This window comes from Ovis aries, chromosome 1, assembly GCF_016772045.2.
Source record: "Ovis aries strain OAR_USU_Benz2616 breed Rambouillet chromosome 1, ARS-UI_Ramb_v3.0, whole genome shotgun sequence".
NCBI lineage: Eukaryota > Metazoa > Chordata > Mammalia > Artiodactyla > Bovidae > Ovis > Ovis aries.
This window is the reverse complement of record NC_056054.1, coordinates 175,083,334-175,099,198: the sequence shown is the minus strand read 5'-3', so window position 1 is coordinate 175,099,198 and position 15,865 is coordinate 175,083,334. Positions and strand designations below refer to the sequence as shown.

General features: G+C 41.6%; 1 protein-coding gene across 1 annotated transcript; it reads left to right on the top strand.

Moving 5' to 3' along the window:
- Positions 1–2,032: 2,032 nt before the first annotated feature.
- DPPA2 (developmental pluripotency associated 2) lies at positions 2,033–15,599 on the top strand. The gene is made up of 7 exons (XM_015091808.4): positions 2,033–2,056; positions 5,135–5,282; positions 6,722–6,882; positions 7,185–7,238; positions 7,643–7,898; positions 12,019–12,214; positions 14,672–15,599. The coding sequence occupies exons 1-7, from the start codon at positions 2,033–2,035 to the stop codon at positions 14,778–14,780; spliced, it is 948 nt and encodes a 315-aa protein (XP_014947294.2). The 3' UTR covers positions 14,781–15,599.
- Positions 15,600–15,865: the final 266 nt, after the last annotated feature.

Genomic DNA, 15,865 nt, shown 5'->3' with positions numbered 1-15,865 from the left:
AACTACCCTGAAGGCTTGTTGAAGCACAGATTTCTGGATCTTGTCTTGTGCTCAAGGATTTGATTTTGAGGGTCTGGCTGGAGTTTCATAGTTTATTTTTCCAACCATGCATTTGTGTGTGCTCAGTCATGTCCGATTCTTTTCAACCTATGGACTGTAGCCTGCCAGGCTCCACTGTCCATGGGATTCTCCAGGTAAGAATAATGGAGTGGGCTGCCATTTCCTCCTCCAGGGGATCTTCCCCACCCGCAGACTGAACCCAAATGTCCTGCATTGGCAGGTGGATTCTTTACCTCTGTACCCCCTAGTTCTTAATCAAATTGAGGCAGAATCCTTGTACTTTAAATACTTTATAGTACCAAGTTAAAGTTACCTGTCAGATATGCAGATGACACCTCCCTAATGGCAGAAAGTGAAGAAGAACTAAAGAGCCTCTTGATGAAAGTGAAAGAGGAGAGTGATGAAGTTGGCTTGAAGCTCAACATTCAGAAAACTAAGACCATGGCAACCAGTCCCATCACTTCATGGGAAATAGATGGGGAAACAGTGGAAACACTGGCTGACTTTATTTTGGGGGCTCCAAAATCACTGCAGATGGTGACTGCAGCCATGAAATTAAAAGACGCTTACTCCTTGGAAGGAAAGTTGCGACTAACCTAGACAGCATATTGAAAAGCAGAGACATTACTTTGTCAACAAAGGTCCGCCTAGTCAAGGCTGTGATTTTTCCAGTAGTCATGTATGGATGTGAGAGTTGGACTGTAAAGAGGGTTGAGTGCCGAAGCATTGATGCTTTTGAACTGTGGTGTTGGAGAAGACTCTTGAGAGTCCCTTGGACTGCAAGGAGATCCAACCAGTCCTTTGTAAAGGAAATCGATCCTGGGTGTTTATTGGAAGGACCAATGGTGAAGTTGAAACTCTAGTATTTTGGCCACCTGATGCAAAGAGCTGACTCATTTGAAAAGACCTTGATGTTGGGAAAGATTGAAGGCAAGCGGAGAAGGGGCCGACAGAGGATGAGATGGTTAGATGGCATCACCGACTCAATGGACATGAGTTTGGGAAAACTGTGGGAGTTGGTGATGGACAGGGAGGCCTGGTGTGCTGCGGTTCTTGGGGTCGCATAGAGTCGGACACGACTGAGTGACTGAACCGACTGAAAGTTACCTGGGCTCCCTGGGTCCTGAGACAGATGGCCTCTGGGCAGAGAAAGCCTGTTATGAGACCAGTGGATGCCCGGGCTGCCTTATTGTTTGTGAAGATTTTCCTTTAGAAGCTCTGACTCATTAGAATGGCTATGAAAACGTCTATGACTCCCCCAGCCTCATCTCTTGTCGCCTCCTGCCCCCAACATTATCCTCTAGCGGAAGAACTGCTCTTGTGCAGTTCCTTCTGCATTCGCTAGCAGACCTCTTACCCTGGTGTTCTGTCTCCTGCTGTTCTTATTCTGAATAGCTTAACCTTTCCCTTCTACTCGGCTCACCATTACTGCAGGCTTAAAATCTGTGTTTAGAGCTAGATCTTGGAGTGATCCTGTTATCTAAACACTACAATCTAAATCTAATCTCCCAGCGAGTAACACACCCTCAGCCATAAATCAGTTACAAAATACCTTCGAACTTCTATTCCTTCCACAAAACATCCTTCAATCTATCATCAATATTATTTACAAATATTGTTCATTTGTTTGTAACTTAACAACTGTTTGTCATTTTTTATTTTCTGAGTCTCGTCTTAAAGGAATAAAACTCAAAAATTTTTTAAAAGATCAAGAGTGATTATTAATTACCCAGTAACTTAACTCTCTCCTAATAGACAAGAGTGTGTATAAAGCTGATGAAATTATCATACTGACAGATAACAAGGGAGGGTGGAAAGAGGAGGGAGGAATACAGCTCTTCTGGGAAAGAGGAAGTAGGGGACATTTGCTTACAAAAGGAAAGAGAAACTGGGCTAGAAACCCTCTGGTTCAGAGGATTAAACTGCAGAGATTGAACATTGTGGCTCTGCCTTTCTCTGAGCATTACTTGAAATGGCATACTCAAATTATGAGAAGGTAAGTTTGGTTTTAATTTCACTCATTTTCCCACAGATTCACTTTTTAAAGCTTTTCTAGAGCTCACTTCTATTTCTCTTTTGCCACAAGTCTTAATTTCTGGATGTGAGAAATCTCTGAGAATCTCCTCTTTGCAAGTGAGTTATTTTCTTTCATGTGGTTGTGGTATACAGCTTGGGTGAAAGTAAAAGGGAGAAATTAAATATTTCTCTTTCTAGTTCTAAGTAAGATACTTTTTTCATAGAAAAACATGTTGTAGTTGGGCAAGATAAAATGCTAAAGAAATGACCGGCTGCAGTGAAAAGAGTGAAAAAGGTAATATGCTTCAAGCAGTGAATTGACTAGTGGTTTCTTCCCTTCAGGGATAAGAAGCAATCCATTCCCAATGGCCCTGCTACAAAACAGGTTTTCTGACTTTGCTTGGATAGTCTTTAGCTGCTACTGTTGCTGCTAAGTCACTTCAGTCATGTCCGACTCTGTGTGACCCCATAGACGGCAGCCCACCAGGCTCCCCCGTCCCTGGGATTTTCCAGGCAAGAACGCTGGAGTGGGTTGCCATTTCCTTCTCCAATGCTTGAAACTGAAGTCTTTCAGTCGTGTTCAACTCTTAGCGACCCCATGGACTGTAGCCCACCAGGCTCCTCTGTCCGCAAGATTTTCCAGGCAAGGGTACTGGAGTGGGGTGTCATTGCCTTCTCCGAGTCTTTAACTAGATTAGAATATAAACTGAGCAGGTTTCATTCACAGGAACCACTTGGAGAAGGGAATAGCTACCCACTTCAGTATTTTTGCATGGACAGAAGAGCCTGGTGGGCTACAGTCCACGTGGTCGCATAGAGTCGGACACAACTGGGACACACACACACATACACACACAGGGACCGCAATGTGGGTTGAAGGACAGAATTGGCCAATATTAAGTATAGAATTTATGGGCAAGTTATAAAACTGTTTACCTCTTGACTGGAATGATACTTCCCCCAATAATGCCAATTTGTATTTTTAAGCTGACCAGTAAAATATGTCCCAGAGTACTTTGAAAAAGTGGTGTACAGATGCAAAATCCCTAGTTGCAAACTGAAGTGTGAAAGCAAGGGGAAATTTTTGAAAAGATTTAAATGGGGAGGGAAGCCTGGTGTGTTGCAGTCCATGGGGTCGCAAAGAGTCAGACACAATTGATGACTGAACAAACAGAGGGAAAGGCTGTCAAATGCAGATGCATCTAGCTGTTCAGAAAAGAGTGTATTACAATTGAGCTGGAATGGAGTTTATTTGCCCTTGGATTGAGAGGAAAAGTTAAGAAACTTAAGCATATGTGACTCTACGCCATTTAATTTCTGAGCCTCAGTTACTTCCCTGGTGGCTCAGACAATAAAGAGTGCCTGCAACGCAGGAGGTCCCGGTTCTGGGTGGGGAACATCCCCTGGAGGAGGGCATGGCAACAACCCCCTGCAGTATTCTTGCCTGGAGAATTCCCACTGACAGAGTCTGCTGCTAAGTCGCTTTAGTCGTGTCTGACTCTGTGACCCCGTAGACGGCAGCCCACCAGGCTCCCCCGTCCATGGGATTTTCCAGGCAAGAGTACTGGAGTGGGGTGCCATTGCCTTTTGACTGAGCAAGTAACACTTTCAGTTGCCTAATTTGTAAAATATGAAAATCAGTAAATTACTATAAGTGTGTTATAGGATTAAGTGAGAACTATAGAAAGCTCCTAGCTCAGTGCATGCGTACTGTACAAAACCCATAAATATCAGTTCCTTTCTACCTATCCACTTTATCTTTCACTCATGAAATTGTTAAAAGAACGCTGAGTGTCCACTGTGTACCCTGTGCTTGCTGTGGAGAGTAAAACAGATACATTTGCTTCCCTCAGGTCCTGGGGCTTAAACAAGGTTGCTATGGCTGAAGCTCGGAAAGCTCAGGGGTCTTAAACTGGAAAGGAAGGCAGGGGCCCTGCTGTTCAAGAATTTGCAGGTTGCATGAGGGAATTTTGTCTTTAACGGAAATATTTTATTTTTTTAAAATTATTTTAATAAATAAATTATTATTTACTTTTAAAAATTGGAGTATAATTGATTTGCAATGTTGTGTTAGATTCTGCTGCTATACGGTGAATCAGCTATGAAAAGCAAAAGTGTGAAAGTGTTAGTACTCAGTCGTATCTGACTCTGTGACCCCACGGACTGTAGCCCGCTAGGCTCCTTTGTTCAAGGATTCTCCAGGCAAGAATATCGGAGTGGATGTTTATATATAACCCCTCCATGTTTGAGACTCCCTCCCAACTAAAGTATTTTAAATAAGCAGGAGAGCAGTCTGTAGAAAGGGGCATAGATGGATTTTGGAAAAACAGAAGATAATTTGCTCTTGCCAGTGAGAGTTGATGCTTACTTGAATCACACAATAGAAGATGAGAAGGCAGAAACACCTTTCACGTAGATTTAGGAGATAAAATGAAAATATGTTTTAGCTGATGAAGAGACAGGCTATGAGGGAAATGGTTTCCCCAAACCCAAGATCTATGCTTTAATTTCTTCTTATCGGTCAGTTCAGTTGCTCAGTCGTGTCCAACTTTTTGCGACCCCACGGACGGCAGCACGCCAGACTTCCCTGTCCATTACCAACTCCCGGAGCTTACTCAAACTCATGTTATTGAGCTGGTGTAAATCTACTTTTGCTCATTTCCTCATTGTTTTTCTTATCTAATAAAGGGTCTACTAGGGGCTTCTCTGGTGGCTCAGATGGTAAAGAATCCACCTGCAATTCAGGAGACCTGGGTTCAATCCCTGGGTTGGGAAGATCCCCTGGAGAAGGGAATGACAACCCACTCCAGTATTCTGGCCTGGAGATTTCCATGGACTGTATAGTCCATGGGGTGGAAAGGAGTTGGAAATGCCTGAGCAACTTTCACTTTCACACTTCACAATAAAGGATCTACTAATCAATATCAAATTCAGGGAATCTCAGTCTTTCTATCCAACTGCTGGCTTCTCAGTTTCTTATTCATTAGTTGCGCCATGAAGTTAAACATCTTAGTGTACAGCATTAAATGAGAACAGTAATTGACACTTCCTTTTCCAGAATTTCTTTGAAGGGCCATTAGATGAAGAAAACGTGATTCTTACACTGTATCCAGTTAATGAGGAAATTATTGAAGACCATCAAGTGGAACCAGGTGTTTCCTCAACTTCAGAAGGCAAAGAGGAGGCACTGAACACAAATGATCAAGGTATTAAGACCACAGGGTTAGCTCAGTTTGCGGCCCCTCCAACTCTAGGAGGCCCAGGAAAAGTAAGTTCCCCTGACGTTTAGCTATGTGACACCCAGCTTAATTCTCACCTTGATAACCTGTGGTAAGAGATTTCTCAAACTCTCATACTTTTCATTCGCTAAGCACCCTTACCGTCTTACTTTGAAAAAGACCAAAAATAGTCAGTGGAGTGCTTTGAATAGAGCGTGATCTTATGCGATCTAGATGTGAGCTCAAATTCCCAACCCACGAAGCCCAGTCTTCTTTCACTTTGGTGAATACACTTTTTACATACCTCTTACGGAGACCAGATCATTTTTTTCTGAGTTTTTTGTTATATATAATTGACACAGAAAACATTGTGTGATTTTAAGGTATATAATGTGATGATTGATGTATGTGTCTATTCCAAAATGATGACCAAATAAGATTAAGAACAATAATAAGAAATTAAGAAATGATGACAAAATAAGAACACATTCATCATCTCGCAGTTAACTCCCTTCATCATGGTGAGAACATTTTAAGATTCACTCGCTTCATTTTTAAGAATACTTTATTGTGTTAACTATAGTTACGTTGATATGCATTAGATCCCTAGAACTTACTCATCTTATAACTGAAAATTTGTACCCTTTGATCCAGGGAAACCCCATTTCCCCTGCCCTCAGTTCCTGGCAACCACCAATATACTCTCTGTGCCTGAATTTAGCTTTTTTAGATTCAGCTTTTTTAGATTCAGCTTTTTTAGATTCATATAAGATCAGATGGTATTTGGGAGGCTAAATCACTTTGAAAACATCTAATCTTTTGCTTGGTGAGTAATTGCTGATAAAATATCTAGTAGACTCTTCCTATCTGTTCTTGGGACTTCATATAGAGGCATCAAAGAAGTATTTTTAGAATGCTTTTATTTGGCGGGGGCAAATAACAAGGGCTTCAAGATAGAGTAGCTAAATCTAAGCAAAGTGATGTGAGACAGGGTAACTTTTCTTTGTTGAGGAAAATGAGGCATGTGGACAGAATGGAAGACTGTTGTTGGATGGGGTGGTTTGAATGATTTCTATAAGGACAGATAGTTTGTGGACCAGTTTCTGGACATTTTGGAGAGCAATCCAATGTAATGTTCTATTCAGGAAGTCAGGGATGGCTGTAAAAAAACAGTTTGCTGAATGTAGTATAAAAAAATTTATAATTTCAAAATGTGGATATGAGTCCTAGGTCTGCCATTTTTATGGTGGTGTGATCTTGGGCAAGTACTTGAATTCTGAATCTATTACCTTCTTTGCAAGATGAGGAAAGAATACTGGATATGTATATTTGCAGACTGAGTTGTGGGGAGTGAGAACTTCATAAAATTAAAATCAATTTTACAAATAGATTAATGTACTGCTGTTTTGGTTCCCTTCTTTCCTCAGTTCCTGTTCCTCAAACAAATGAGCCTGAGGAAGATTGTCCAAGCTCTAGCTTTAGAAGATCAGTGTGTCCCTTGCCGGCCACATTGCCTCCGATTAACAATGTGAGTCGAGACACTTTGCGGTACTGGTGCCAACAGCTTAAGCTGAGTACCGACGGCCAGGTGAGTGCACTGGTGGGGATCTCTGGTGCTTGGAACAAGTGTGGGAGCTCTGCCAGCTTGTAATTTTTATGAGAAGTGAAGTTGCTAAGTCGTGTATGACTCTGTGACCCCATGGACTGTAGCCTACCAGGCTCCTCCATCTGTGGAATTTTCCAGGCAAGAGTACTGGAGTTGGTTCCTTCTCCAGGGGATTTTCCTGATCCTGGGATTGAACTCAGGTCTCTTGCATTGCAGGCAGACGCTTTACCCTCTGAGCCACCAGGAAAGCCCTTTAATTTTATTTCCCTTCTTAATTTCCTTAGAAAATAGAAGTTTATCGGCGACTCCAGGAACATGCTTATCCTGAAAAAGATCAGGTGAGTGAGGAATGTGGTGATGTAAGTTCTGTAAATTTTCCCTCTTCTCCACCATCTCTATACCTTGTACCTCGAAGGCAAGGTTTCTCATTCAAGACAACTGACATCTGGGGCCAGTTAGTTTCTTTTTCTCCTACGGGTTGTCCTGTGCATTTTAGGATGTTTAGTAGGCTACATATCCCTGGATTCTACCCACAATGTGTCAGTAACCTCCCTCCCCCTACACACAGTTTAGCAAACAGAACTTCTCCTAGCTGAGAATCACTGCTTTGAGGGGACTGACATTCTTAAACCGTTTCTGCGCTGACATACACAGGTCAATGCATGAAGAATGATAAAACCCGCACACATGTGCTTAGGGCAGTGGCACTTCGCTGTATACTCATTGTGAATTTCGTTTGCAGTATATTCCTAAATCATCACGGGAGGCCCGAATGCACTCATGTTCAAGGAAACACAGCATGGTGACCAAGAGGGGAAGTGTCCAGAAAAGGAAGATGAGTGAGAGTGAGGAAAGGACTAAAACGGTTGAGGTGGTAACTTCAGCTCAGGTAGCCATGCTGGCAGCATGGTCAAGAATTGCTGCAAGGGCTGTTCAGCCAAAGGCTGTGAATTCACATGCCCTTCGTACCTCTGAATCCTTTCTGCCACAAGCCTCAGGTAAGATCAACCTTAAACAGTGGTTACCATGCCAGAGAAAGAAGGCACTCTTTTTTTTAAAAATTGCTTTACTTTTTGGTTTCACTACATGGCATGTGGGATCTTAGATCCCCACCCAGGGATTGAACCTTTGCCCCCTGCATTGAAAGTGTGAAGTCTTAACCACTGGACCTCCAGGGAAGTCCCAGAAGATACTAATGATAGATACAGTGAGGGTTAAACTAGCTGCAGATGCAATATTAGCTTCACAGAAGGCTTATCTTTTGAGTGATAGTCAAGTTTTGCCTGAATGGCTCTGAGTCAGGTGATTGAGTTGGGGACACTTTCTCATCACCAAGCAGAAGGTGGAAAGAAAGCATAATCTGATAATGAGGCCAGCCGCGGCCGGAGATCTTTCCCTTTCTCTTGGAGAAACCCAAGTTTCCCAGTGTAAACCCTAGTATCCTGATTTATAAAATTGACGATTTCAACTCTTCGACTTCATAGAATGACTGTGAGGCTTATGAGATACAACTTGGCATATTAAAAGTAGGCGATAAATAATTGAATTTTTTCTTGAGAAATCTTGAGTGAGCATAACTTAGCTTCATCTTTCTTCAGTTTCTGCTTCTCTATTTGGTATTTCTGTTTTCAGTTCCAGAACAACCTACCTCTGGTCAGTACAAAGTCACTGTCTTCTGTGGCTTGAATTCTTTTCCTCCCTCTACCCCATTTCCAGAGGTGTTCTGAATCCTGTTATTCAGGACTGACTTGTGTGGTGATGTGCATTGTTCACCACACAAAGAACCCAGACAAAAAAAAAGAAAAGACTGGGAGCTAAAATTGGCCTGCTGACTACCCCCAGCGCCCCCCCCCCCCCACCCCCCGCCCCGGCTGTACTTCCTTCTGTGAGGAGAAATGAGCACCTTTTACTAATTTTCAAAAGCAGTATCCAGCCACAAAGCTGTCTCGGACACCTGCTTCCCCAACGATGACACTTCTTTCTAATTTTCATTAATGTGCCATATGAGCGAATGGCACCCCAGACTTACTCACCCTTTTAGCTCCTCTTCACCCAGCAGTTATCAAGCACCTACTGGGATAAAGGAGCGTGCCTAGCCGCCATGTATATTGTGCCGTAGTATCTTTACTCTTTCTAAATTTATTTCTTTAAAATGTATTATATTGAAGTCATAGTTGATTTACAAAATTGTATTAATTCATATTGTATAGCAAAGTGACTCAGTTATATATACACACACATTCTTTTTCATATTCTTTTCCATTATGACATCACAGGATATTGAATATAGATCCTTGTGTCCATTCTATATATAATAGCTTGCATCTGTTAATCTCAAACTTACTATCCATCCTTCCCACACCCTTCCCTCTTGGCATCCACAAGTCTTCATCCTCTGTGTCTGAATCTGTTTCCACTTTGTAGATAAGTTCATTTGTGTCCATATTTTAGATGCCACATGTACGTGATATCGTATGGTATTAGTCTTTCTCTTTCTGACTTACTTTACTTAGTATGATAATCTCCAGGTCCATCCATGTTGCTGCTGCAAACGACATTCTTTCATTCTTTTTTATGGCTGAGTAATGGGAATACCAGACCCCCTGACCTGCCTCTTGAGAAACCTGTATGCAGGTCAGGAAGCAACAGTTAGAACTGGACATGGAACAACACACTGGTTCCAGATGGGAAAAGGAGTACGTCAAGGCTGTATATTGTCACCCTGCTTATTTGACTTATATACATCATGAGAAACGCTGAGCTGGAAGAAGCACAAGCTGGAATCAAGATTGCTGGGAGAAATATCAATAACCTCAGATATGCAGATGACACCACCCTTATGGCAGAAAGTGAAGAGGAACTAAAAAGCCTCTGGATGAAAGTGAAAGAGGAGAGTGAAAAAGTTGGCTTAAAGCTCAACATTCAGAAAACGAAGATCATGGCACCTGGTCCCAACACTTCATGGGAAATAGATGGGGAAACAGTGGAAACAGTGTCAGACTTTATTTTGCGGGGCTCTAAAATCACTGCAGATGGTGACTGCGGCCATGAAATTAAAAGACACTTACTCCTTGGAAGAAAAGTTTTGACCAACCTAGATAGCATATTCAAAAGCAGAGACATTACTTTGCCAACAAAGGTCCATCTAGTCAAGGCTATAGTTTTTCCAGTAGTCAGGTATGGATGTGAGAGTTGGACTGTGAAGAAAGCTGAGCACTGAAGAATTGATGCTTTTGAACTATGGTGTTGGAGAAGACTCTTGAGAGTCCCTTGGACTGCAAGGAGATCCAACCAGTCCATCCTAAAGGAGATCAGTCCTGGGTGTTCTTCGGAAGGACTGATGCTAAAGCTGAAACTCCAATACCCTGGCCACCTCATGCAAAGAGTTGACTCACTGGAAAAGACTCTGATGGTGGGAGGGATTGGGGGCAGGAGGAAAAGGGGACGACAGAGGATGAGATGGCTGGATGGCATCACCGACTTGATGGACATGAGTTTGAGTGAACTCCGGGAGTTGGAGTTGGTGATGGACAGGGAGGCCTGGCGGGCTGCAGTTCATGGGGTCACAAAGAGTCGGACACGACTGAGTGACTGAACTGAACTGAATATTCCACTGAGGCTTCCCAGATGGCGCAGTGGTAAAGAATCCACCTGCCAGTACAGGAGATTTGGGCTTGATCCCTGGGTCGGGAAGATCCCCTGAAGGAAAGGGCAAGCTGTTCCAATATTCTTGCCTGGGAAATTCTTGCCTGGTGGGCTACAGTCCATGGGGTTGCAAAGAGTTGGACATGACTGAGTGAGTGAGCACAATATTCTATTTCATTCCATTGCATCTTCTTTATCCATTTGTTGATGGACATTTAGATTTTTTTCCCATGTTTTGGCTGTTGTAAATAGTGCTGCTATGAACACTGGGGTGCATGTATGTTTTTGAATTATAGTTTTGTCTGAATATATGCCCAGTAGATGGATGGCTGGATTATATGGAAATTTCTACCTTTATGGTGTCATGTCTTATATTTAAATCTTTAAGCCATTTTGAGTTAGTTTTTGTATGCGGCATAAGGATGTATTCTAACTTGATTGATTTACATGCAGTTGTAACTTTCCCAACACCATTTGCTGAAGAGACTGTCTTTTCTCCATTGTACACTCTTGCTTCCTTTGTCAAAGATTAGTTGAGCCAAGTGTGTGGGTTCATTTCTGGGCTCTCTTTTTCGTTCCATTGGCCCAAATGTCTGTTTTACCATGCTGTTTTCATTAATGTACTTTGTAGTATTATCTGAAGTCTGAGAGGGTTATGCTCCTACTTTGCTCTTTTTCCTCAGGGTTGTTTGGTAATTCAGGCTCTTATGGTGCCATATCAATTTTAGGATTACTTATTCTAGTTTTGTGAAAAATCTCATGGTGATTTGATAGGAATCACATTAAGTCTGTAGATTGCTTTGGGTGGTATATCCATTTAAACAATATTAGTTCTACTATCCAGGAGCATGGTAATCTCTACTCTTGTTTTAGACTGTGGGGAGATTTTATAGCTACTTAAGCCTACATTGATTGATCCTTTGTCTAAATTTCAGACACTAGATACCTACTCTCAGTAGATAGGACTTCCTCTGTTGTCTCTCAAATATCCCATCTCCCCAGTTAGATTGTTTCTTAGACTTTTAAACAAAGATCTTTCTGCCTGTTTTCCATGATTGTAGTACAGTGTAGTGGTTAGGCAAATGGACCATGAGTCTAGAATATACATATCCTTGTTTTGGTTCTGGGGAAATTATTTTCTTTTAACACTGTAAACTTGATTTACCTCACCTGTAAATTAAAGCAAATACTAATAAAGTTGTTAAGAATAAATATATTAATACATATAAATCACTTAGCAAAATCCTAGACACAAAGCAAGGTTTCCCAAAAGTTGAATGTTAGTGTCCCTTGTGCTATGTAGTTTGTGAATCAGATTATGGTGTCTTTTGGTCTACATTTTTTATGCTTCTTATTCAGTTGATTCATCAACAGAATATAAGAGTGAAATGAAGAGGGACTCACTGAGGGGTTGAATTGGGGCGCTATTATCTGATCTTAGCAGTTTATATGTGCTTCTTCTTCCCCGTCTAGGTGTCCGGTGGTGTGTGGTCCATGGTAGACCGCTCTTGGCAAACACAGAAGGTTGGGTTCGCCTGCAGTTCCAAGCAGGTCAGACCTGGGTGCCTGACACCCCCAGGAGGATGACCTCCCTCTTCATGTTACCTGCCTGCACTTTTGCACCCCCAGACATGGAAGATAACCTGTTATGCCCTGAATGTGCTAAGAGGTACCCCTTAAGTATATTTTTAAGTATGGCACACAGATGGCTAGATGGGTTTCTGAATAATTTGGTGGGAGAAGGCAGAGGGGAAGTATGCTGTTTCATTAATTTGCCATATAGATAAGAATCTATATGCTGTATATCCAGAAAGCCATATAGAAATCACCTGCAATCCAGGAGACCCTGGTTTGATTCCTGGGTTGGGAAGATCCGCTAGAGGAGGGATAGGCTACCCACTCCAGTATTCTTGGGCTTCCCTTGTGGCTCAGCTGGTAAAGAATCCACCTGCAATGTGGGAGACCTGGGTTTGATCCCTGGGTTCAGAAGATCCCCTGGAAAAGGGAAAGGCTACCCACTCCAGTATTCTGGCCTGGAGAATTCCATGGACTGTATAGTCCATGGGGTCACAAAGAGTTGTACATGACTGAGCGCCTTTCACTTTCAGGGAACTAGGAAGCAAACATAATTTAGTGGTAGATTAGAACTCAGATAAATATGGCTTCTTCTTAGCAACCTTAACAAAGTATCTGACAAGTTGGACCTTAACTGTCTCAATTTTAGAGAGATCTCTTCTTTTTGTTGTTGCTTTTTGGTTGTGCTGGATCTTTGCTGCATGTGGGCTTTCTCTAGTTGCATCGAGCAGGGGCTACCCTTCGTTGCAGTGCATGGGCTTCTTGTTGTGGTGGCTTCTCTTGTTGTGGGACATAGGCTGTAGGCACAGGCTTCTGTAGTTGTGGTGCATGGGCTTAGCTGCTTCTCAATATGCGGAATCTTCTCAGACCAGGGATTGAAACCTCGTCCCCTGCATTGGCAGTTGAATTCTTATCCACTCTACCACAAGGGAAGTCCGAGAGATCTATTTTAAGAAAGAAAAAAATCAGAGTTCTTACCATATGTCAGATACTTAGCTGGGGATACAAAAATTAATAAGATAAAACCCATTTAGCATGCCAGGATGAAAATGACTAAGAGATGCTATGAAAATATATGGGTAGTACTTATATTGGAGTGACTTAGGGAAATTTTAGAAGGGATTACATGTACTGAGGAAGAACTCACCAGTTAGAAATTAACAATTTGGGCATTTTGGTAGTGAAAACAGCCCATATCAATACCTGAAAGTGGAAGAATATGACCTACTTACAGACTGCAAATAAGCCAAATAAATTGAAGCTTATTGATGAGTAAGTCTGTAAAGGGGAGAAGCAGACTACTGGTTTCATATCTATATTAAAGGTCTCATATTATCCTGCAGGTCATAGTCTCTCAGTCACCTCTGGGACATAAGACTTCTTTGAGAAAATGATAACAATGACATATCCTCCATCCAAGAAAATATACATTAGGAATACACACAAGCAGTGCTTTAGGTTTTATGTAGACACATAATTCCCAATGGTCATCCATGAATACAAAATCCAGGTTATGGTAATAGAATTGGCTGGAGGTGATGCAAGATTGGTGTGATGGGAAATTATAGTTTTTTTTTCTTTTTTTGGATGGTAGACTGAAATCTTGCTACAGAGACTAGATTGGAAAGTAAGAGATAATTGTAATTCTGGAAATATGTAATTTATGAACTTTACAAAGAACTTAAAGAGAAATGTAAGAGTTGCAGGAGTGTAGAGAACAGGATGCCATCTTATTAGAGGATAGGTATTAATAGAAATTCAGTTCGATGGCCAAAAATTATATGTGATACATGACTGACATGTGTCCAGTGCTCAGAAAGGATGGGTTAGAGAGAAACATCTTTGGGAATTAGAAAGGACTGCAGAAGAATCTTAAAGAGAATCAGCTTGTTGATGGCAAGTGAGCAATGAAGACTGGAAAAGTGCAGCTAGAGGTTGGGAGAGAAGTGAGAAAGCCAAGGGTAGAGTTTCAGAAGGAAATGGTTGGCAGTAAGACAGCCATGTAAGATGATGATTAATGCAGCGCTGTTGCGAATGTCAATTTGGGACACTACTGGTGGTCTTTCTGAGAGTCGGTTGAGAGGGTCAGGTGATAGCTGAAGTAGAGCATGTGAAGAACTGGGAACAGGTCCTATTGATCTCTACTACTTGAACTGAGCAAGAGGAGATAGCAGCTGAGGCAGTAAATATCAAGGGAGCTTGTTTGTGTCTTTCCTTCTTTCCTTCCTTTTCCTGTTTTGTTTTTACAGGGAATACCAAGAGCTTTGTGAACAGAGAGGGCATTTGGAGAGAAGCTGTGAGGAGGAAAGGGAAGGTATAAAGATAAAGGTGGCTGAACCAATTGTGGTATACAGAATAGGAGCCCTGATATTAAGTGGACAGTCTTTCTTTTGTTTACCACATAAAATCTTTTTAATTTTAAAATCCTTTAGGTGGTACTCAGACTCCAGAAGTATAGTCCTTATTTTATTGATCATTTTCAAGGATTTGGTATGGAATAATCTATCTTATTCTAAACATTTTTCAAAATTCTGTTCTGTTTGCTTTATAGGAATAAGAAGATTATGAAAAGATTAATCACAATGGGGAGGAGGAAGAAACTTGGTTTGGATACATCAACATCATTGCTTTCAAATGGGCCACGTCTTAAAACAGACTAAGTGATTACCAGAGGGGAAGGAATGGGAGGTGGGGAAATGGGTGAAGGGGGTAATTTTATGGTAATCACGGTAACTAGATTTTTGTAGTATCAAATATTGAATTACTGTGTTGTCTGCCTGTAGTGGATATGTGCACGTGTCTGCTCAATTGCTCAGTCGTTCAGTTGTGCTCGATTCTTTGGGAACTCATGGACTTCAGTCTGCCAGGCTTTGCTATCCATGGAATTTTCCAGGCAAGAATATTGGTGGAGGACTTGCCATTTCCTTCTCCGGGGGAAACTTCCTGACCCAGGGATCAAACCTGCATCTCCTGCATTGGCAGGAGGATTCTTTACCACTGTGCCATCTGGGAAGCCCTGTACATCTGTAACGTAATGTTTTATATGATTTTACCTCAATTTTTAAAAAGTTAGACTTCACCACTGAAGTCATCTGGTCTTGGACATTTGCTTGATGAGAAGTTTTTGATTACTGATTCAATCTCTTTACTAGTAATCAGGGGAAAAAGGATAAATGGTGGAGAGCCCACAGTTAAAGTGATTCACATCCCAGTGACTGCTATACTCTGTTCTCACCATCCTCAGTGTGGCCTGATGCCTTAAGTACAGATAGGAATGTCTGTATTCTGTACTTAAGGTTTACCTGAAAGTGACTGTTACTAGCTATGCATTGATAGAATGTAATTTGGTTTTGTTTAAGTTAATACGTTTTTGTTTTTTTTTTTTTTAGCAGTTTTTGACTTAATGCTGAATACTCCATTTTCTGGATGTACCATAATATATCCATTCATGTCTTGAAGGCCACCTTGGTGCTTCCAAGTTTTAGCAATTATGAATAAAGCTGCTATAAACATTTGTGTGCAGGTTTTTGTGTGAACACACAGTTTTCAACTCTTGGGTAAATATCAAGGAGCGTCATTTCTGAATCTTATAAATGTCTGGTTAGTTTTGTAAGAAACTGCCAAACTGTCTTCCGAAGTGGCTCTCCTGTTTTGTATTCCCACCAGCAATGAATGAGACTTCTTTCTGCTCCACATCCTCACTAGCGTTTGGGGTTGTTTGTTAGTGCTTTGGATCTTGGCCATT

Coding starts and splice junctions, on each gene's coding strand:
- DPPA2 (XM_015091808.4), top strand. CDS start 2,033: ATGGCATACTCAAATTATGAGAAG. Junction 7,899..12,018: donor CTTTCTGCCACAAGCCTCAG/GTAAGATCAACC, acceptor TTCCCCGTCTAG/GTGTCCGGTGGTGTGTGGTC. Junction 12,215..14,671: donor TGCCCTGAATGTGCTAAGAG/GTACCCCTTAAG, acceptor TTTGCTTTATAG/GAATAAGAAGATTATGAAAA.